The 22091-nt window shown below is 36.6% G+C and overlaps 3 protein-coding genes across 22 annotated transcripts in view; 2 read left to right on the top strand and 1 right to left on the bottom strand.

Moving 5' to 3' along the window:
• Nucleotides 1-5240, top strand: part of LOC110454909 (kinesin light chain-like) — a 56413-nt gene extending 51173 nt beyond the window's left edge. For 13 of the 17 annotated variants that reach the window (XM_021504706.1, XM_021504716.1, XM_021504703.1 and 10 more), the window contains one exon: nt 937-5240. In XM_021504706.1, coding sequence (XP_021360381.1) covers nt 937-1017 — 81 coding nt within the window. In that variant the 3' untranslated portion in view covers nt 1018-5240. The remainder of the gene's footprint in view (nt 1-936) is intronic. The other 4 variants (XM_021504717.1, XM_021504719.1, XM_021504718.1 and 1 more) reach the window with 1 other exon arrangement.
• A 1668-nt stretch (nt 5241-6908) lies between these two features.
• On the top strand, nt 6909-7694 carry LOC110454927 (DNA polymerase epsilon subunit 4-like). Its single transcript, XM_021504743.1, has one exon. The coding sequence runs from the start codon at nt 6939-6941 to the stop codon at nt 7305-7307; it is 369 nt and encodes a 122-aa protein (XP_021360418.1). The 5' UTR covers nt 6909-6938; the 3' UTR covers nt 7308-7694.
• Nucleotides 7695-11236: 3542 nt separating this feature from the next.
• Nucleotides 11237-22089, bottom strand: LOC110454908 (McKusick-Kaufman/Bardet-Biedl syndromes putative chaperonin-like). 4 transcript variants are annotated; one of them, XM_021504702.1, is made up of 7 exons: nt 21893-22003; nt 17303-17589; nt 14820-15974; nt 13837-14015; nt 13327-13437; nt 11740-12227; nt 11237-11702 (listed from the first exon to the last, which is right to left on the bottom strand). In XM_021504702.1, the coding sequence occupies exons 3-6, from the start codon at nt 15853-15855 to the stop codon at nt 11778-11780; spliced, it is 1776 nt and encodes a 591-aa protein (XP_021360377.1). In that variant the 5' UTR covers nt 15856-15974; nt 17303-17589; nt 21893-22003; the 3' UTR covers nt 11237-11702; nt 11740-11777. The 4 variants fall into 4 exon arrangements, with proteins under 4 accessions (XP_021360377.1, XP_021360376.1, XP_021360375.1 ...); XM_021504701.1 differs by lacking the exon at nt 21893-22003 and adding an exon at nt 22022-22089 and having other exon boundaries at nt 11237-12227; XM_021504700.1 differs by lacking the exon at nt 21893-22003 and adding an exon at nt 22010-22049 and having other exon boundaries at nt 11237-12227.
• Between the last annotated feature and the right edge of the window lie 2 nt (nt 22090-22091).

Consider the following 22091-nt stretch of genomic DNA (forward strand, 5'->3'; position numbering starts at 1 on the left):
CCACCCTTGCAGACTTGGCCCCTGGGTCATAACTTTGAAACGGTTGAGATCCCCACCCCAAAACTATATATACAAATGCTTGGCAAAAAGAGACAAATGCAGTCACGATATTAGAATCGATCCTGGGGTCTGGCCACAACTCTAGGGACCTAGTTTCTGAGTCAAAGCTTGGAAACAGTTGAGATCCCCACCCCATAACCATACATAAAATTTCTGGGCATGAAAAATCTAATATAGCTATGCTACAAAAATTGGCCTTAGAGTCTGGCATATTCCCTTGATCTCATTTGGAGAATAGTTTGCCATGATTGCTTAGGTATCCAGGTGAGCGATACAGGCCCTCTGGGCCTCTTGTATCTAGTCTGTACACATTGTATCAAGTCTGTACCCATTGTATCAAGTCCCCCTTGTATCAAGTCTGTACCCATTGTATCAAGTCTGTCCCCCTTGTATCTAGTCTGTACCCATTGTATCAAGTCTGTACCCATTGTTTCTAGTCTGTACCCCTTGTATCTAATCTGTCCCCCTTGTATCAAGTCTGTACCCATTGTATATAATATCAGCATATAATGTCATTTATAACTTGTACTATCATCTCTGTTTGTCACAAGTATGATTTATTCTTCATCAGTTTCTGTTTTTGTCAGGATTCAAGATAGATATCATTGAATTTTGTGACACTAAAGATCAGTTCCTTAACTTCAATATACTTGGTATGATTAAGTTATATATTAATTGTAGACTTTCTTCATATAAGTACATTGAAAACTACACATACATTTCATAACTAAATAAGTAATTATATATAATCATGGTGCTTTACATATTTATTAGGTGTCTTCATTTCCATATGTAAACCACAGGTGTTTAACTACTGAATTAAGGACATTTTAAGACCACTAATAGTATAACCAGCTACATTTTATGTTATTACAGGAAAGTCGGCGTTCCTATGGAGACTTAAGTACGCGTGGACGGACAGCCAGCTCAGACCAGCTGACAAGTCGACCCTATTGATGTTAATCGTTATTAAATAACACTTAAAAACAATGTACAGTGCATCCTCCATTTCATCATTGTCAGCAAATTGTCATCAAATGTCATTCTCATCGCACACACTGGTCTCAATAGTCATCGTGGCTTCAAGGCTTGCTGGTTTTGTCGCCGTCGCAGTTGTCTTCTCTTGCCGTGGTGTTTTTGTACAGATTTACTATATCTGATGTATACTGCTCCATCTGTGCACAGGTTTTACAATGTATAACTTTCCTATGTGGTATTGATCACAATACATATATAAAACAATGTATAACAAAAGTACTACAACTACAGTAAAAAGGATGCATTGTAAAACAATGTTTTTATTATAATCAAGTGTATATTAACCTTTATGGAACTGATCACAACAAAATGGTTATGTTGTATTACAATACTATTGCGTCTCTTTACAATATAGCTGTGGATTGCTACTACAGAATACAATGTATTGCTGGACACATTGTTGTCCCTGGTATTATATATCGGTTTTCTAAATCCTTATAATCTGTGTAACTTCATATCGCAACTTGATAGACAAGTATCATATGTAACTCTATAGCAGGGTAGGGGATGTTTAAACTGACTAACCAATAACATGTCAAGTGTGATACTGTCCACACTGTAGTAGTAAAATACCTGTATCTAGTATACTTCATACTGATAAATACAAATATATAGTAGTTGTCTTTCACTATTTAAAGATTAAAGTCATGTTTCTGATGGGGCAGTATCTACATGATTGTGTGGCGGTGAAGGTCCAAGTCAGAATGTACTGTTTATACTACACAAGTGCTAGACTGGTATTAACACCTTGTAAGCTTCAAGGGACGAGATATTTCTTGAAATGCTGTACATGGCCTTTCATAGATGGTAATGCATTTTAAAAAAACCTTAACCAGAACATTCCGAACTGTCAGTTTTAAACTTTGGAATGCATGTTCAAGGTTCAGCATTAATCAGAGTGAACCTGTTTCAGAAATTCTTCTGTGGTTTTTAAAGACAATGATTTCCAAGTTCATTTATGCTTTGGTTCTGGTCAATTATTTCAAGCCATCTTGTTGAACTTGAGTACGTAGGTACTTCATTATGGTGAAAAACTTTTTATTTGATTTTTCACCAAATAGAACAGTGACCTTTTCTCAGTACTTACATAAAGTTGTCCTGACTAATCTTTGAAATTGTTTCAGTATTTACTTATTGTTGATTTTTTTTTTGTCAACTGGTTAATTTCTTGATATTGGTGCTGCTTATTATGAAACAAATATTTGAAAAATTTGCCATGTATATTTTAATTTACATCGGGGTCTTTTGAGTTAGAAATAGATACTTCGATAATAAACCATATTGTAGTTTCGTTCTAAACTAAGACAAGTGGAATCTACTTTCGGACAGGTATGAGTAAATTAAGAACAGGCTGGTAGTTACCACCTTGCCGTACAATTTGAAGAATAAATAAGTTGACACAGAGTCCGGACACAGGTGAAATGTGGAGAGGAGGTCACTGGGACACCATTACGACAATGAATTGCTCACAAAATAGGAAGACACTGCAGGAAATTTTAATTGTATAAAGAACAGTAATGATTATGTCTTTTAATCCCTTCAGTGTTGGCATGCTCTTACAGGCTACATGTTTGTTCTGCTGTAGATTTGTGATGACTGTGATGCTACAATTCATCTTTAGTGCAATACGAGTGTGGCATTAAGTAAGCCTGTTGCAGGGCTGTTTTATCTGTATAAAACTTGACAAGTTGGTCATGGAGTAGCTAGGGCTTCTGTAGTGTAGACTTGTCAAACTCTTATGGTTAAAGGGTGCTCCTTGAGCTGTCTGGTCGACCAAGCTCCAGTCGAGCTTTGAACTTTATGTATTTTACCGACAACCTGTACAGAAGTTATGAGGAGGTGTTAAATAGCGATCCAGTACTGTATTATTATCTTTTACTTAAAGTATTCAGTCTTGCTTCCATCACAAATCAAGGCTAATAAATATTGTCATGCAGAATTCTTCTATTTATTATGAATTGTTAATCTCCATAATATATTAGTTAAAAGTTTTGTATGGCTTTTTGAAAAATGATGTCAGGAATTCTTCTTTTTTTTAAGTGTTTAAGGCTGCTTAGATTATTCATCAGGAATTGCTACCTCTTATGTCTTAATAGAGACTCCAAGCAGTCTCTAGGCTTCTATCATATTCATCACATCATCTAGAGCCAAATTGGCCACTCCACTCTCCATTCATCTTGTTTAAATAACAATAGTACAAAAAACTGAGGAACAACAAACTTTGGGGAACTTGTAGATTGTTTTCATGGAAAATTTAGGAAACAGTTAACATGTTGTCATGGAAACTTGCAGTGTTGCTATTTAAAGATGAATAGATTATGGAGAGGAGTACACTTCAGCTTTAAGTATAAATAACTTATAAATGAATGTGCCCATGGCATGATTATATAAACACTTGCCTCTGTGGTTAACACAGGAGATATATGTCCATCCACTAAAGCTGTTGTAAATGATCTTTGTATTATGGCCCTGTCATTAGAATATTGTTGGCAGAATCTGTTTTAAGGATCAACAAAGCAAAATATTGATTGAAAGATGATATAAAACTTGCAGGTTATGAATGAGTGTATGCCTGGTTACAGAATATATCGATCTGTGGGGTCTCGTTGAAGGGAGAAGTTGTCCACCCTTGTTACCTAGCAACACAGTCATGGAGTAGATAAGTGTAGAAATGAGACATGCATATTGAGGGTCACAACACTTTCCTTCCATATTTCATTATGACACATTCAGTAGTTCACGCTCAGGCTTAAGATTAGCTGTATAATTATAAGTGTGTGTGTGTCTGTGGGTGTGAGATCACAAGAGCATGTGAACGGGAGGATATCTATACAATTTAATGCAAATACAAACTTATGTATGTTTTGTTATGAAATGAAAGTTGTAAAATATTTAAGTGCTGGTGATTTTTGTTATGTCATTGTGATAATTATAGTATTCCTTCCCAAGGAATTTTGACAGAACAAATAATAGAAACCATTTAGAATTCCTTGACGAAGAGAAACAAAATATTGATCATTGCTTTGGTGTCAAATCTTGTTACTTTGTGCAGTATATTATTAAAACAGTCTAATTTAAATGATGTGCTTTGGAAATCTAAAGCAGTTGTAAGAGCTTCATAATAAAAACTAGTGTGTATTTCACCTCGCGTTTTATTCATTATTTTGTTGTGGGATTTTCTTTAATCCTGAATTATGTTGTTCGGATTTGATCTCAGCTTTAAATTATGCCTTGGTTTATCACTAGTTTGTTACACCTCCTAGCTGGAGCTTGTAAACATCAAAACAAGTTACAGTTCAACCGAAAAAAAAATATGACTGGAAAAATTTAAGTTCAGATTTCAGGTTTTAAAAGGTCCTGCATATTTGCAGAGTTAACAGGTATCGGATATCTACGACATCCAAACTCAGTAGTCTCTAAATGTTTGACATGAAATTTAGTAAATATGACTACTACACAGTATGGTTATGTGTATATAGTTGTACACTGCATCTAATGCAATATATGTCAGTAGTCTGTATCACAGGAGGTGGTGAGTAATGTATGCAATATCACATATCTTCATGTATAAATATATATATTACTTGTAAGACAAACACGCACCTGTAGGTTTTAATCACATCAATACAAAATAATACTTCCCAATATATCGGGTTTAGAAAAACATCATGCATTTAGATTGTTACAACTGAAGCCATTTTAAAAGGTATGCATATATCTTGTTGTAAAAAAATAAATATTAAAAAGAGGCAAAATAAAAATGGCATACATTCACTGTCATTTTTGTGTGTTCTTCAGCCTGAACTTGAACCATACGCTATACACTGCATGTTCACTTATCTAGTTGAGCTTCCCATAGGACTTCTGTTTTTATTTTTTATGATAACCGATTTGATTGGTTGTACGCTTGTAAATACTACCACTATTTTAATGGGTTGCTATTTTTGTTGATGGTATGATTGAGTTGTTTGTAAGTTTCAGTTGCTGGCTTTCTACCTCCGTGTATTAATGAATGGAATATAAGCAAATAATTCTTTTCTAGCCAGTCTTTTTGTCACCAACTGCCAATCATAGCTGTGTGTATGGTTGAATGGAAAACACACAATTCCATTGATTAATTTATTAAACTACATTTGGTCATACACATGTCTTTGTTGTTATTCTTGGGTGTAGCTAATTATATAAAGGAACACTTAAATCTGAGAACGTAACTAGCCTGAAATATATGTAGTACTTAAGGTAGGAAAATTTAGGCATATTTCTTTAAAGTTGTATTACAAACAAGTTTTATGAAATATACATGTATACAAACAAAAGCAATTTTATGATATCTATTTAAAACTTATCAACACAATATTAAGTAAAACCTGACTTTACAGACCCCTGACTTTATGACTTGTTTCCCAGTATATTAAGTAAAACCTGACTTTTAAGACTTGTTTCCCAGTATATTAAGTAAAACCTGACTTTACAGACACCTGACTTTTAAGACTTGTTTCCCAGTATATTAAATAAAACCTGACTTTACAGACCCCTGACATTAAGACATGTTTCCCAGTACATTAAGTAAAACCTGACTTTCAAGACTTGTTTCCCAGTATATTAAATAAAACCAGAATCTCGCCCATGGAAGTTTCAAAAAGTTGGCAAGTATGACATATATATAAATTATGTAGTTCATTCCCACGTCCAATAAACATCTAGCTGTTACAACTAGTCTTACTTAAAAGTGAATAATTAATAGCATTCCTATGAATGCTGGTCGTTTCGGGACATGACACAAGATTTGTCGGGACTTAATCAAGTCGTTTCGGGACATATACAATTAGCATTTATAAATTACATTTCGCTCCCGTTTCATAAAAAAATCCTGTAAGTACACAAGTATGGTTTTAGACTGACCTGTGTCAAGAATTACCCGTGCCTAGAATCATTAGTGTTAACAGATTGCTATATAGCTAGAGCCTGAGGGGATACCTACCAACCAATTGACAGTGTGCTGGTGAAACTAATCTCATTATCAAATACAGATCTAGAGGAACTAGAACATTCAACATTCAATTTCTTTCGTTATTGATCCGTTGATTCCTTGTTTGATATTGTTATACATGTAATATGTTTCAATTCACTATATTCTCCATTATTGACATTAAGAGACGAAGAAGTTAACATTGATTCTAACAATGTTTTAAGCATTTTATTTGTGCTAGACTATATTGAAATTAAATTTCACGAAAGTAAACCCGTGAAACACGTAGACTGTATTTTAGACATGTGAATCAATTCATCAAATCCAGCAATATATTTTGAATGATGTTTTTATGTTGTGTATTTATGTCAGTGAGAATACATTACATCACGGAATTGTTATCTAAGTCCGTGATAACATATATTTATTCATGTTTTATTAAAATCATGTAATGGTAAATGTATAATGTATGACGGGAGAAAGCTATGATAAGTTGTAATAACTTTTATCCAATCGATTGTTTAAACTTTAAAAAAGTCAAAAAAATCCCGAAACGACTTTTGACATGTCCCAAAACGGAGGGAGAAAAAATACAATCCCGAAAAGACTTTCGTCTTGTTACCGAAACGACCTCACAAGCTGACATCGAAATAAGATATGTTAATGTGCCTTCCAACCCCTCTGCACTTAGTCCCCAACCCCAAACGAATGGGGGATTTATACACAGTATGTCACTATGTGTTGCCATAGTTTTATCTACCCTACGCGCCGAGCAGACCAGCCAGCAGCCGGCCAACTGTATTTTAGTTTTGCTTGGCCTTACGTACGCAAGAGGAGATAACTTTATACCGGAAGTGATTTGTTCAGAAAAATGGCGGGAGAGGAAGAAAATATTGAGATGGATAACACAGAAGAAAATGCAGAAGACACGCCAAATCAAGACCCTGATGTTGGTGATTCTTCAGCACAAGAACCCAGTTCAAATGAGCGAATCACCAAACTCCCAATTACAAGAGTAAAGGCCATAATGAAGAGTGACCCCGACGTTTCCTTGGCCAGCTCCGAGGCGGTAGTGGCTTTGGCAAAAGCAGCCGAAATGTTTATACAAATGCTGTCCAAGGATGCGATCAACAGTACAATGCAGAGCAAAAGAAAAACATTGCAGCGTAAAGACTTAGATACTGTGATTGATACAAGAGATTCCTATGCGTTTTTAGAAGGAACGTTAGACGGCCCTTGACAGGCTTGAGGAATATTGTCTAAGAAGGAACTCTCCCAAAACATTGTGTCCAAAACCATATCCTTGTTTCCGGCCCCTTGTTTCTGCTACACTGCGACGCTGAGAGTATCTACTGGTCGCAAGCAGACGGCGTATACTGACCAGGAACGCGTCTTAGACAGACCTAGTGTATACAAAGATTGAATGGGAACAAATTCTACCCTCACCAATCCAGGTTCCTGTGTAGTTTAATTTGACCCATGTGATGTTTGTAAATTTAAATGAGAAATGCATGCCCCGCATATTCAAGACAACTGGTTGCAGATATAGTTTTACTCTTGTGATATGGAGACTGTTGAATACAATACATGAGAATAGTTGATGGAAATTAAATCTATATTAACTTTATACATGTAACTTGCATTAGGTTTATATGTTCTACAAATGGCCACAAGTGTAAACCTTATGCACAGGGGTTTGTTACAAATATCTTACAACATAACCACAGGGGTTTGTAAAATTTTACAATTGCAAATGTCTAATACATATCTTATATGCTATACACGAACCCCCTGTCAGACAGCCAAAGTGACTGATAATCCATATCAGTACAGCATATATATTATGGTTTAGACATTTTAAACAATCCCCTGTGTCTAATATGACTACTAACTACAAAAGTAGAAATAAAATTCTATACATGTAATTGAGTGGGATCTGGTTACTTTGCAATTTCGGTTGAGGGCTAAATTTCTATTATATAATCCCAACTGTGATGCAAGCTAATGCTTGAATATTACAGATTTTTCGCCCAAGGCAGAATTAACACAATCTCACACTTTTATAGATAATTAATTGTTATTTTCGCAATAAAAGTGAGTTGCCGACAAAATCAGTATTTATTCATCAACTTTGAACTGGGTATTTTTTCAGTGAATAGGTCAACATCAAGCAACTTTGGAACAGGTATTTTTCGGTGTATAGGTCAACAGATAGCATGCGAGTGTATATCCATTGCATGCCAGCTACAGTGTACTATTTCAATTCAACCACCCATTTCAAAATTCGGTGAGAACAATGGGACTTCATAGTGCAAAAAACATAATTTTATCATAGATGTATAGTTTACAAGACTGCATCTTGTCCAAGACCCAAGTTTATACTGCCTCTGAATTATTAAAGCTTCTTAATTATTTTTTTTACTGGACCATGCTAATGAAAGAAGAAAAGCATATTTCATGGTGTATACCAGTATAACATGTACTAAATTATATGCCAATGCACATCCAAGTCTAAGGTGTCGAGAATTAGTTTTCTGTAAATATTCCTTAATTTCCCCCAAATCATGCTTGTTTGTGGGTGACATTTTCCCATATCTGTGGAAAAAAGAGGTAGAATGATCTACGTGTTGTGATCAATTGCTATTCCCTACAGTATCCAAACACCTTTTTAGGTCACCTGAGCTTTAGCTTAAGTGACCTATTGCTATCTGTCTTCTTCCGCTGTCTGTTAACATTTTACATTTTCAACTTAAGCTGAAATACTGTCTAAGGGATTTTATTGATACTTCATGGGAATGTTACTGACATTTTTCTGACCAAGTGTTGTTATATTTCGGGTCAATCAGAAATCCAATACGGCCGCCATTTTGAAAATACTAATTCAAACTTAAAGTCAAGTTCTAAGGGTCTGATTTAACTGAAACTTGAAAATCAACTCATGGTCCTGATAAAGTGTTGTTATTTTACAGGTTGATCAGAAATCCAATATGGCCACCATTTTGAAAAACTATTTCAAACTTAAAGTCAAGTTCTACTTGGCCGATTTAACTGAAACTTGGTAGGAATGATCGACTCATGGTCCTGACAAACTTAACTTTAACCTTATACTTAACTATTTTTCCCCAAATTGGTAGGGATGATTAACATCATTATCCCCACTTCATATTTCAACAACAAAAATAAATAGTGTAGGACTCGGGTGACCGTTTAAGGCCCATGGGCCTCTTGTTTCTTATTAACTATTGAAGAGATTACAACCAAATGATAGGAATTTGAAGTATTCCAATGTGACAGGAGGCAGGTCTGTGAAGTAAAAGGGACTGGTTCCAGGGGCACCCCTCACTAATGGCAAAAAGGGGATCAACATTTTTGGTATCTAAAAAAATCATACTTACTGCCAGGCAGTCTTATAATCTTAATACATAATGTACCATAACCTTTGTATGTGTTCAACAAAACTTGTATAGCAAAAAAACAATCTGCCTAATGGACCCACTATGAAAGGGGTGTTTGACAACACATGCACATACTGCAATATTTGCAATTTCTTTTAAAGAACGGAAAAGTCTAGTCACACTGTTTGGCTGGTAACTTGCTGGTATGTTCTGCTACAAAGTTTTGCAAAGAGAAATGACTTTACCTTTATTTTAAAATATTAAGAATCACTGGTCAAAGTTGAAAAAAATCTTACAAGTTCTTCTGAAGAACCAAAAAACTAGTCAAGATATTTTACTAGTAGGTTTCTGGTAATGCCACGTGAAGTAGAAAGCTAGCAAAAAGAAATTGCCTTCACTTAAATCCTGGGTCACAGGGTCAAATTTGTTGATGCAATGACTTCTGAATGATCAAAATATCTATAGTTTTGATGATTAAAAGTTTATGCCATCGAAACATCAGACATAAACATTTCGCTGGTTGTGCTATATAAAACCTGTATACAATTTATACTAACCAACCTGAAGAAATTATTTGGAAATATCCTCATACTTGACTACTGCCTAAGTTTTATGAAAATTCGTTAAAAAACGAAGTTGTTTTTCCATACTTGACCATTGCATAAAGTTTGTTCAAATCCGTTAGGAAATTTTAGAGTGATGACAATTTGTTTTATATAGAGTTATGGTGACACTGACTTGTGATACGAAGACGTAAGTCGCTAGAGTGAAGCAGAAAATGGGAACACCTGCATAATTATGGACCACCATATCCCATCGACAAATTTGTCATGAGAGAAAACAATGGGATCATGACACCATTGTATAACGTCTTCACAAGTTCTATGTAAGTTTGATTTTTTATCGGTTAGATTGATCAGCATATCAACAGTAAAATCAAATTGTCATAGCTTTTAATCAAAACTCGTCCTTCAAGTGAGGTTGTTCTTTGACCTATTTACTAGAATAGTTGAAAGTTGTATACAGGTTCATAAAGCACAACTGGTGATATGTTCTTGCTGACATTTTTATCATTTTTACAATTTGTACTACTCGATTACCGTATTTGACTGCAAATAAGACCCTACTCTCAAATGTACTGGGAACAGGGTGGGTGCCTGCAATTAAGCCCTCTTTCTAATTTTGGCTCTCTCTTAAAATAAAGCATGTTAATATAAGTTGTATCTGAACAAAAACAAATTAGCTAACTGGATACAAATAAAACTTTAATCCAAGTTTACATTCTCCATCAGTCAAAGAGAGATTTCTGATAGCCAAATAAAATAAGGCACAAAAATAGCCCACTTGAGATTTGAAAAAGATCTATACTTTCCAAAAAATGAACAGTCAAATTCAAGATGTCTGTCTGGAGGCAATAGTTTTAGGGTGTAGCGATCACAATTTTATTATAGCAGGTAGTTATTTCAGAATAGATTAAGGCCAAAGAGGAACCTACATTTGAAACTGAGCAAGATCTGTCACATTGAGAAATAGTGGTAACAAATATTTTTTGCGTCAAAATCACTGCCATCTTGTTCTTCTGATTAGTCAGAAAATGAAACATGGGGAAACTACAAGTACATATGAAATTTGAGAAAGATCTGTTTAGTACTTGAGAAATAATACTAACAAGATTTTTATAAAGAGACTGATGACCGGTAATTTAAACAGCCCACAATCTGATGCTATTGGTCTGAAAACACAGTTTATATGAATACAAAAACCAATACACATGGACTATGAAACATGGTTTATTCTACAAATACATACCCAATGATTTAATACCATTTCTGTCATTTTAAAATCAAAGACACTTTCACACCTGTTTACAGAGCATATTTGTTTTTTTAAATCTCTGAGTGAGATCCAGTTTCTAGTGTTCCTGTGTTTGTTGACATCTGTACTGAGTGACACATGGCCACAATATCAAGAACAATATACGTCCATCTCAAGCTGAGTTTGAACTGAAGTCTTAATGACTAGTGTATGGGAGGTGAAGTTTGAGCTCTGCTTGAGGTAGACCCAAACTTTCGATGACATCAGGACCTCCTTGGTTGTTAGTTGATGTACTGTATCAAGTGATGACCGAGTCATTAATTGTTGTCCTGCATCAAGTGACATCTGGATTGTTAGTTGATGTCATGTGCTGAGTGACACCTGCGACGTTTAGTTGATATTGTGCACTGAGTGACACCTGCGACCTTTAGTTGATATTGTGCACCGAGTGACACCTGCGACCTTTAGTTGATATCGTGTGCTGAGTGACACCTGGGCTGTTAGTTGTTGTCCTGTATGAATTGTCCAATAGACAAAACAGTATTTGCTGTGAGAACACCTGATGTCAGTGCTGCCACACACGGGGCCGACAAATCTAAAATCACATCCAAATCTTTTTGTTTAATGTCAAGTCTGGAATGCCCATTTGGGTCTTCTTTTGTACCTGTCTTTACAACAATACCAGGTGATCCAATCAGATCATTCAATTTTGACATATTTTGCTGGAAGACTCCACATGCACACTTAAGGACAACCTCAGGATCTGGATTACTTCCCCTTGGTAGGCGCCAGAGGTGTCCATATTCAATATCAGACATATGATCCTGTCCATCATGTCCTGTTCCCACGGCAATCTTTTCCAGGGTGTTGGTGAAGACCTTACAAGCTTGTGTCAAGGACAGAATTGTACACCCTGTCTTCCTTACGATGTCAGCACGGTTAGCCTTGACCTGAAACCGCAAGTGAAGTTATTCATTTAGACTCTTGGAAGCACATGTTTTCCTTTAAAATAACAAGGGATCTTGGTGCCCACCATGAAAGGATCTTTATCAGATCAACATAATGCTAAAAATTTGTAATTCTTACTTTGTTAGAAGTACTGTCATAAGAAGGTTGAATTCTCATTAGAACCATGAGTGTTTTTATCAAGGGGAACCTATATATAAAACAAGAGGCCCATGGGCCTTAACGGTCACCTGAGTCCTACAATATTTATTTTTGTTGTTGAAATATGTACCAATTTGAGTAAAAAATAGTATAATGTTAACTTAACTTTGTCAGGACCATGAGCTGATCATTCCTAGACCAATTTTAAGTGAGATCGGCCTATTAGAACTTAGTAGCAAAATAGCGGCCATGGCAGCCAAATTGTATTTCTGATTGACCCGAAAAATAACAACACTTTGTCAGGACCATGAGGCGATCATTCCTACCAACTTTCAGTTCAATCGGTCCAGCAGAACTTGACTTTAAGTTTGAAATAGGTTTTCAAAATGGCGGCCGTGGCGGCCATATTGGATTTCTGATCGACCCGAAAAATAACAACACTTTGTCAGGACCATGAGGCGATCATTCCTACCAACTTTCAGTTCAATCGGTCCAGCAGAACTTGACTTTAAGTTTGAAATAGGTTTTCAAAATGGCGGCCGTGGCGGCCATATTGGATTTCTGATCGACCCGAAAAATAACAACACTTTGTCAGGACCATGAGGCGATCATTCCTACCAACTTTCAGTTCAATCGGCCCAGCAGAACTTGACTTTAAGTTTGAAATGTAAAATGTTAACGGACGACGGACGACGACGGACGAAAACAGATAGCAATAGGTCACTTGAGCTAAAGCTCAGGTGACCTAAAAAGAGAGAAAGATCCCTGGAGTACTTTCTGAGAAATAGAGATAATAAACCTTAACTTTTAACTATGGACCAAGGGGAGCTTACATATGAAATTAGAGAAAGATCCCTCCAGAACCTGGACTGTGAAACAACACAAAAAATGGAGTCCAGATATAAACAAATATTATTGTCAGATATGTTTGGACAATGGTACCTTATTTTTCAGTACAGCAGCAAGGTGCTTCTGCCAGCAGCCAGCTCCTAGCAGGGCTCGGGGGGACTGGACCAGGTGACGGAGGGACAATAAACAGGAAGAGCACAGGATCTGTAGGCATTCATGTATAAAACTTCAATAACAGCAGTTCCCATCAATGCATTGAATATTAATATTCAAAGCAAATGGCACAACTTTTAAGTTTAAAAATTATCCACCACTGTTATCCAATTATGTGGTTTAAGCCAAAAGTATGAACTTTATCAAACATTATGGAATCAAAATGTTATTGATTCAAGCTCCTGTATCTGCAAGAATAGTTTAATAACTTTTACCTAACAATATTTATTAATATGAGAATATCATTCGGAGGTGTTTTCAAGTTCCACTGATGAAGACCACAAGTTGTATTTTTTCCTTCAAAATATTGACGAGAACACAAAGTTTTAATACTTGTGTCAGATTCCTGATAACATCCACAACTTGATTGGTTCGAGCAGAACTTACTACCTTCAGTTCAGACAGCTGTTCCTCCTCTGGACTATAAAGGATCAAGGTCACAACACACTTGTCTGCCAATGGTGACAGGAGCAGGTAACTTTTGTCTTGAAAAATCTTATGTTCAACACCAGCCACTTTCCCCATCATTTGCACATCAAGATTGTGGAAAGATCTAATAGGAACAGCTCCTGTAACAGATGCCAGATTTTATAGACACAGTCTTGTATAAGTTTTGATTCCCATGGGGAAAGGACACTAGCAACTAAATTTTGGTTGAATTCAGCTCTGAGAGTAGTTTGAGAGATGTCGTTTAATACAAAAGTTGACTCAGCTCTGACAGTAGTTTGAGAGATGTCATTTAATACAAAACAGTGGACTGATTTTATTAACAGCTACAATTGGAACATCTTTTCCACTGCAACTGAATTAAAATTGGTACTGGTAGATCCAGCTGATCCAGCTAAAAGCCCAAGTTTCCTCTGGTCCTGACACCAGACTTAAGACATTTTGACAGATTATTGTTTCACCAGACATCTATCTGTCCAAATGTCAAAGTCTGGTGTCGGGGACAGAGAAAACTCAGGCTAATCCAGCTCAGTGCTAAACATTTTTTTTTTAAACTAAATGTATTTTAGTAAACACACATATATATATACATGTAGCCTACATTGTAAAAGTGTTTTCTTTTGCTACAGAACATTGTAGGGGTATTGCTACAATGTATGAGTATTTCCTTAAACTGTACCTGATTGGATAGGTATTTACCCTGCTACAATATGTTGTTATTTTAACTTTTCCCCTGTTATGAGTATCTCCTCCTGCCAATACGTATTGTAAAGGTAATTTACCGTTGCTATATATTGTACTGTTTTACCCTGCTACAACGTAAGGGTTGATCGTACCTGACACATCCTGTATGTAAGCTACAACGTAAGGGTTGATCGTACCTGACACATCCTGTATGTAAGCTACAACGTAAGGGTTGATCGTACCTGACACATCCTGTATGTAAGCTGTCATGGTAACACCCAGTCTATCCACTACCACAATGGACTGTTGCCGGAGTCGCTGTTTCAGTCGGGGATGAACCACTCGCTGGCAAAGTAGCAGCCCCACATTCTCAGCTGTCAGTTTGTCACAGAATTCCTCTAAAATGTCAAGGAAACAGTGATCTGTATCCACACACATATCTGACTCGAACTGCATGCTTCCTACCTCTTCCGTGTCTCCAGACATTGAGACTGTTACAAAAGCTACAAGGGTATAACTGCCATCCTGTTCAGATTTCAAAGTACGCATTTGCATGATTTGTTTGGAATGGGACACTATTTCTGGGCATTGAAGAAGGAGTCCATGAAGAATGGTGGATTTATCCACTGTGTCCCCATCGAAGGCCACTACGTTCACACCGTCCGACACGTTCTGTACAGTGTTGTTGTTGGGCAGAGATGATAGGAATGTCTCCAGTAATAGATCACCACACACCTTTAAGTTTTTTGTTGAAAACCTACAGAGAGGTTTTGAAATCAGTATGCTTTTTACAATAGATGACATTTGTTTCAAATCTGAAAATACAACATCTGTCTGAATCTCATTATCTTTGTCGCCAAGATATTCTAAGCACATACCTAAGAATATTTCGAACAAATCCATTAGAATCTTCCGACTGATGACTAATTTCAAAGATTCTAATATCAAATTTAGGCTTATTGACATCAATAAATGTCCGCTGTCATTAAATCTTTTTAGATGTCCCTGTGCAGAGTTAACCACCAATTTTACAATTGGGTTTGAGAAAGACATAGCACTCAGTAACCTTGCTGAAGTAGAGGTCATAGTTAAATGACCGCCGACAGAGTTTTGCACCATTTTGATTTTGCCGAAAGGTCCTCTAGAAGAAGAGGTGATCTGTTCCATTAGTACCAACGCTCTCACTACCTGGTCACTCTCCAGTGTAAGGTAGCTAATGTGAGACTCTGTTTTTGCATCCAAACGAGACCCTGTCTTGGCATCCGAGTGTGACTGCATCTCTGATCTAATTAATGGTCCTGATAATGGATTTAAGATGATCTATGGGATGTATGATCAGAAACAGAAGTAGATGTATGTGATTTTCACTCATTTATAACCACATTCATCCATGGAACCTGCCAAAAGAAAAGAAAAATCTATTTTTTAGAGTCAAAAGATATAATATCATTACCAAAGTCAAAATAACAGATTTTATTAAGAGATTGTCGGACAACAAAATACTGGACTGAGTGTAACACGACTTATACATTATTCTTTAAATTTCCCTTAACTATGACATATGACAGTATAACTAAAACAGAACCCCATCACCTGGATAACTCAAACAAAACTCTTACACATGATAACTCAATCATAACTCCAACACCTGGATACCTCAAACGTAACCCCAACACCTGGATACCTCAAACGTAACTCCAACACCTGGATACCTCAAACATAACTCCAACACCTGGATACCTCAAAGTAACTCCAACACCTGGATACCTCAAATATAACTCCAATACCTGGATACCTCAAACATAACTCCAATACCTGGATACCTCAAACACAACCCCAACACCTGGATACCTCAAACGTAACTCCAACACCTGGATCCCTCAAACATAACTCCAACACCTGGATACCTCAAAGTAACTCCAACACCTGGATACCTCAAATATAACTCCAACACCTAGATACCTCAAACATAACTCCAACACATGGATACATCAAACACAACCCCAACACCTGGATACATCAAACATAACTCCAACACCTGGATAACTCAAACGTAACTCCAACACCTTGATAACTCAAACGTAACTCCAACACCTGGATAACTCAAACGTAACTCCAACACCTGGATAACTCAAACGTAACTCCAACACCTGGATACCTCAAACGTAACTCCAACACCTGGATAACTCAAACGTAACTCCAACACCTGGATACCTCAAACATAACCCCAACACCTGGATACCTCAAACACAACCCCAACACCTGGATACCTCAAACGTAACTCCAACACCTGGAAACCTCAAACATAACTCCAACACCTGGAAACCTCAAACATAACCCCAACACCTGGATACCTCAAACGTAACTCCAACACCTGGATAACTCAAACATAACTCCAACACCTGGATACCTCAAACACAACCCCAACACCTGGATAACTCAAACGTAACTCCAACACCTGGATACCTCAAACATAACCCCAACACCTGGATACCTCAAACATAACTCCAACACCTAAATAACTCAAATGTAACTCCAACACCTAGATAACTCAAACATAACTCCAACACCTGGATACCTCAAACATAACTCCAACACCTGAATAACCCAAATGTAACTCCAACACCTGAATAACTCAAACGTAACTCCAACACCTGGATACCTCAAGAGTAGTTCCATCACCTGGATAACTCAAACATAAATTGAACACCCATTGTTTACTTACAACTGTGAAGACATTATCTGTTGTCATCCCTTGACATTGTCCGTTCTAGTTCCTCTCGACGTTCTCGTCTTCTTTTTTCATCAACTCTCTTTTGTAATTCAACCACTTCTTGGAATTCCTTCGGGGTTCCAAACCAATCATCAGAGTTTTTGTACATAATAAAAGCACAAACACCAAGAAATCCAAAATAACGCAAAACTGAACCAGCACCCCCAGGGTTATTTCTCAGCTTCCAAAATGATGGCTCAACCTCTTTCATACTGAATGGACTACTGAACCTCTCAGTTCTGGAAAATAATCAAAAAGGAATAATAAGCAATATAAAACAAAAGGCCAAACGGGCTTATATATTTCATCCGTCATGAATTATACCTATACATTGCACAATTTTTAAACTATACTGAATCCAAATTTAAAGAAGAAGCAATGTCATTTATGTCGCCCCATTCAGTAGACGGGTCAGGATGAGATGCCAAAGATACCATATACAGTGTAGGGAATCACAGGACTTAGGTTAAGAATCCAAGAATTTTGAAAATGGCGGCCAGCAGTAACTTTGAAGCAGCAGGAGAGGGAGAAGACAGTAAGACAGTAAGATGGGAGAAGACGGTAAGACAGTAAGATGGGAGAAGACGGTAAGACAGTAAGATGAAAGAACCACGTGAAACGAGACATAGCCCATATCACTCCGACAATAATTCGTCATATGTTCATATTTAAACGACCTGTCATTTTTTTGTAGTTTTTTCAAATATTCAGAGAAACTGTCGCCAAATGTCAATTTATGTCGGCGATTTGTTGTGATGTTTCCCATGAATAAAACTAGTTTTTTACACTACCGTCCAATAGCTCCGTAGTTATAATCCTATACGCATATAATTTGCCAAATTTACGAATTTTGATAATATTTCGGTTACAAAACTTGCACAACGACTTCGCAAATTCCATTTCCAGTATGATTTTTGAGATGATGAGTTCCCACACCAGTTTTAAAGTGAACAGAATGTGATGAGTGACCAGGACAGCAATGTTCTTATATGCTATTTTGTAAATGTTTTATTCGTTCCAGATGAGCCATAATGAGATAAAATTAACTAAATCGATGTTCATATATGCCTTGCCCATTTGATAATGTAGTAGGCTAACAAATTTGGCAATTTATTAGTCAGCATTTGTTTCAAAACAATTAATTGGGCAACACAGTAAAAGGGAACAGAGTATTAATTATATAATCTTGTCCATTTTATGTTTTCAAAAATAATTTTTCCTATTTTTTATTTTATACCAATTATAAAACAAGTTATTTCAACTCATATCAATCACTCTTATTGACCCGTATGTGGGCATGCAGGGGTCTTAATGTGACGTGGTCAGGCAAGTGACACCATACACTTTTAAGTCCGTTTGGGGAATCAAACCCTGGCAACCTTGGTGAAAGGCAAGTGTGCTATCCACTGCCCAGCTGACCACTCAAAAATAGGTATTGATATTATTAACACTTTGCAAAGACTCGTTCATGCATACCAAGAGGAAGTTGTTTGACTTTTTATATATATATATGTACATTTTGTACATTGTATTCCCATTAGACCAATATGACCTACCAAAATAGGCCAAGATTATTATTTTTGCGAACAATGTCGGCTTCATCCAACCAAACTTCTGATCAAATACTGAAAATTTAGGTTTATAAGAATCGGAAAAAAGTTCGAAAGAAAAACAATATTTGATTAATATCTATTGATAGATCGAATCCTCCTGACACACATTTCGGATTGTTGAAACACAAAATTTATGGAAATACTGGAACTATCAGCTAATTGGCGATGAAATAAATACCTTGCAAAGCTCGTCAAAATTTATCATTTCTCACATTGACAGTACTTAATTTTTGGGTAACAGGTTGTATTCATGATGTGTGACAATCGTATTCAACTGTGACGGACAGTTTGTTCATAAATATGCCACATATTAACGTTAATTGAGATTGGTTGCTTGAAAACATGTACACGCCAGCTATAAAACTTTAAGCCTCGACCACGCATAACATCCTATCAGAACAGAGTGCGGAATATTGACGTTGCATTACAGACAAACAGAAATGTGTGTATTGTCATTCTGTGGTATATTTTATTAAATATGAGATTGAAGCGTATAAGTACAGAAACTGGGCATCCTTGATGTTTTTACACCTCCCAGAACACCTTTAATCATGTACCTGAGCTGAGTTCTGAACAGTTACCGTGTGCAGCCATTGGTGAATTTGAGTCGTTTGTCGTAGCACCAGTAAATCAGGACGACATATTACACATACCTCATGTACAATCTGATTACATAATCACGACAAGGCCACCGATTCCTAATTAATTACTTAATTTATGTGCTATCTGCATTTATGCCAAAGCAAACAGGTTGATCAGGTGGTATATGGTATAGATATGATTCCAATTAAACCTATGCCGCATTACCTGTGCCTTTGTAAGTTGGCCTTGCTAAAGTAAAGCTTATCGCAGCATTTATATGGGGCTTGCTTTTGATGTCTTTTTTTCGTGACTATACATGCCGGAAGCGCTCTTCACATTTTCCCCACATAATGAGCAGATATGTATTTTTGCATAGATGGAAAAAATAATGCATACTAGATGTATATATGCTACCTGTAAATCTTTTTCAATTGATTGAAACTTTATTTTTTAAATAATGTTAAATTATAAATTTACGCCGGGTGAATTCCTACAATTACCTTTGCAACTACAATTGGATACCATATTGTATTCCGACTTTGAAAAAATACATGTTTCTGTTAAATAACGTGGCACTTTTGGAGAGTTAGATCTATTGAAATTATTCCAGACAACATAACAGATAGCACACATTAGCTGAGGTCCGGAGATTGAATCCACGTGTAAGAGATGTTTTGTTCAAGAGAAACGCCTTACTGACATTCTTCATATATTTCTCTTTATTATAGTAAATAGGCAAGTAACTCCGTTAGAAAAACAACTTAAAGTTGGAACTCTTCTTCGAGGGAGATAAAACACAGAACAAAGGACTTACTGTCTTGATGTGAATTACTCTAATTAATATTGTGTTTTGTTCATGAACCACACAGAAATAAAGGGTGATATGTGTTTTTGAATAGATAATGACCGAGTAAAATACTGATATTACACATCATTAGTGGTCTCTCATCACATTCTGTTCACTTTAAAACTTGTGTGGGAACTCATCATCTCAAAAATCACACTGGAAATGGAATTTGCGAAGTCGTTGTACAAGTTTTGTAACCGAATATTATCTAAAATCGTAAATTTGGCAAATTATATGCTTATGGGATCATAACTACGGGGCTATTGGACGGTAGTATCAAGAACTAGTTTTATTCGTGGGAAACATCAGAACAAATCACCAACATAAATTTCTCTGAATGTTTGAAAAATTTACGATGAAATGACAGGTTGTTTAAATATGAACAAATGAGGAATTGTTGTCGGAGTGATATGGGCTGTCTCGTTTCACGTGGTTCTTTAATCTTACTGTCTTTCTGTTTTTTACCTCTCCTGCCACTTCAAAGTTACTGCTGGCCGCCATTTATAAAATTTGTTGATTCACCAACTTAAGTCATGTGATTCCCTACACTGATATAGTTATACTATACAATTGTAAATGATATATATAGAGAGTGCTGCAGAGTAAAATGTAGAAGACTGAGATTGGGAAAACACAGGTTCATTTTTCAATTGGAAATGGGTCCCCGTACGTACCAGACCCTATACTACCTTGTAGATACATTGTACCATCTGTCGAGCCATGATTTACAGTGGAATACACACACTGTCATCAAAGGAACATATCGGTATAAGCGCCTCTAAACCATCAGTAAAGAAGACTGCATACAAAGTCAATGGCCTTATTGAACCAGGAGTATCGGTCTGAAGTTATAGGCTTGCACAGACCCATACACACTGAAACCGCTGGAGTTTGACGTTATAGTCGGTGTATATATCATGTCCACTAGGCCTATTAGATAGTGCTCATCTTTTAATATGTTTTGCTAAATATTTATTGTGTAACTGTTAATGTCTTTTATGTTTCGGTTTTAATAGCTCATTAGAGCTTATGTTGTATTGGCTTTAACCATACCGACGTTAAATAAAACTTTTGATTTGATTTGATTTTGATATGATCTGCACCCCCATTACCACAGGTACTACCAGTCTGTCAATACACCCAAGATTATATTATGGGTACATTGACAGACGAGGCTAGTACCTGTAGCCTTTACTGTGCTTGAAAGAATAGTATGATATTGCAATAGAAACTTACAGTAAGCAAAGCGATGCCCAAAAGTCAGGGCACAGAAATGTAACAGACGAGCGATCAGAATGTTAGCGGACTAAGAAACAAGTAGCCCGGATTTGCTCTGGCCCTGACAACAGACTTAGACATATAGGTTCCTGTGTCAAAATGTCTTAGTCTGGTGTCAGGGCCTGAGGAAACTCGGGCAAAGAAACAGGTAAGGATACACAATCGTTGTTAATCGGAACCCTCCCCCTCTCGACATGTTTTACTGCAGCTACTGCGACTGACCCACTCGGACCATAGGGGCAGAATTTTTGAACTGTTGATATTTCTTCATTCACGTAGCGATACGACTGAGGTTGTATCGAGGCGATAACAACCTTCTTTTCCTATGTATGTTCTCACCGCCACTCTCACCTTGAGCCTTGTAATCGTTGTAATCTGTGTCGCTGGAAAGCTTTCTACTAGCCACCTGCCGATAGAGCGT

Source organism: Mizuhopecten yessoensis, unplaced genomic scaffold (assembly GCF_002113885.1).
Source record: "Mizuhopecten yessoensis strain PY_sf001 unplaced genomic scaffold, ASM211388v2 scaffold8111, whole genome shotgun sequence".
In the NCBI taxonomy this organism is placed as follows: Eukaryota; Metazoa; Mollusca; class Bivalvia; order Pectinida; family Pectinidae; genus Mizuhopecten; species Mizuhopecten yessoensis.

Coding starts and splice junctions, on each gene's coding strand:
- LOC110454927 (XM_021504743.1), top strand. CDS start 6,939: ATGGCGGGAGAGGAAGAAAATATTGAGATGGATAACACAGAAGAAAAT.
- LOC110454908 (XM_021504701.1), bottom strand. CDS start 15,855: ATGCAGTCACACTCGGATGCCAAGACAGGGTCTCGTTTGGATGCAAAA. Junction 13,438..13,836: donor AACAGCTGTCTGAACTGAAG/GTAGTAAGTTCT, acceptor GAATGCCTACAG/ATCCTGTGCTCTTCCTGTTT. Junction 12,228..13,326: donor CTGCTGTACTGAAAAATAAG/GTACCATTGTCC, acceptor TTGCGGTTTCAG/GTCAAGGCTAACCGTGCTGA.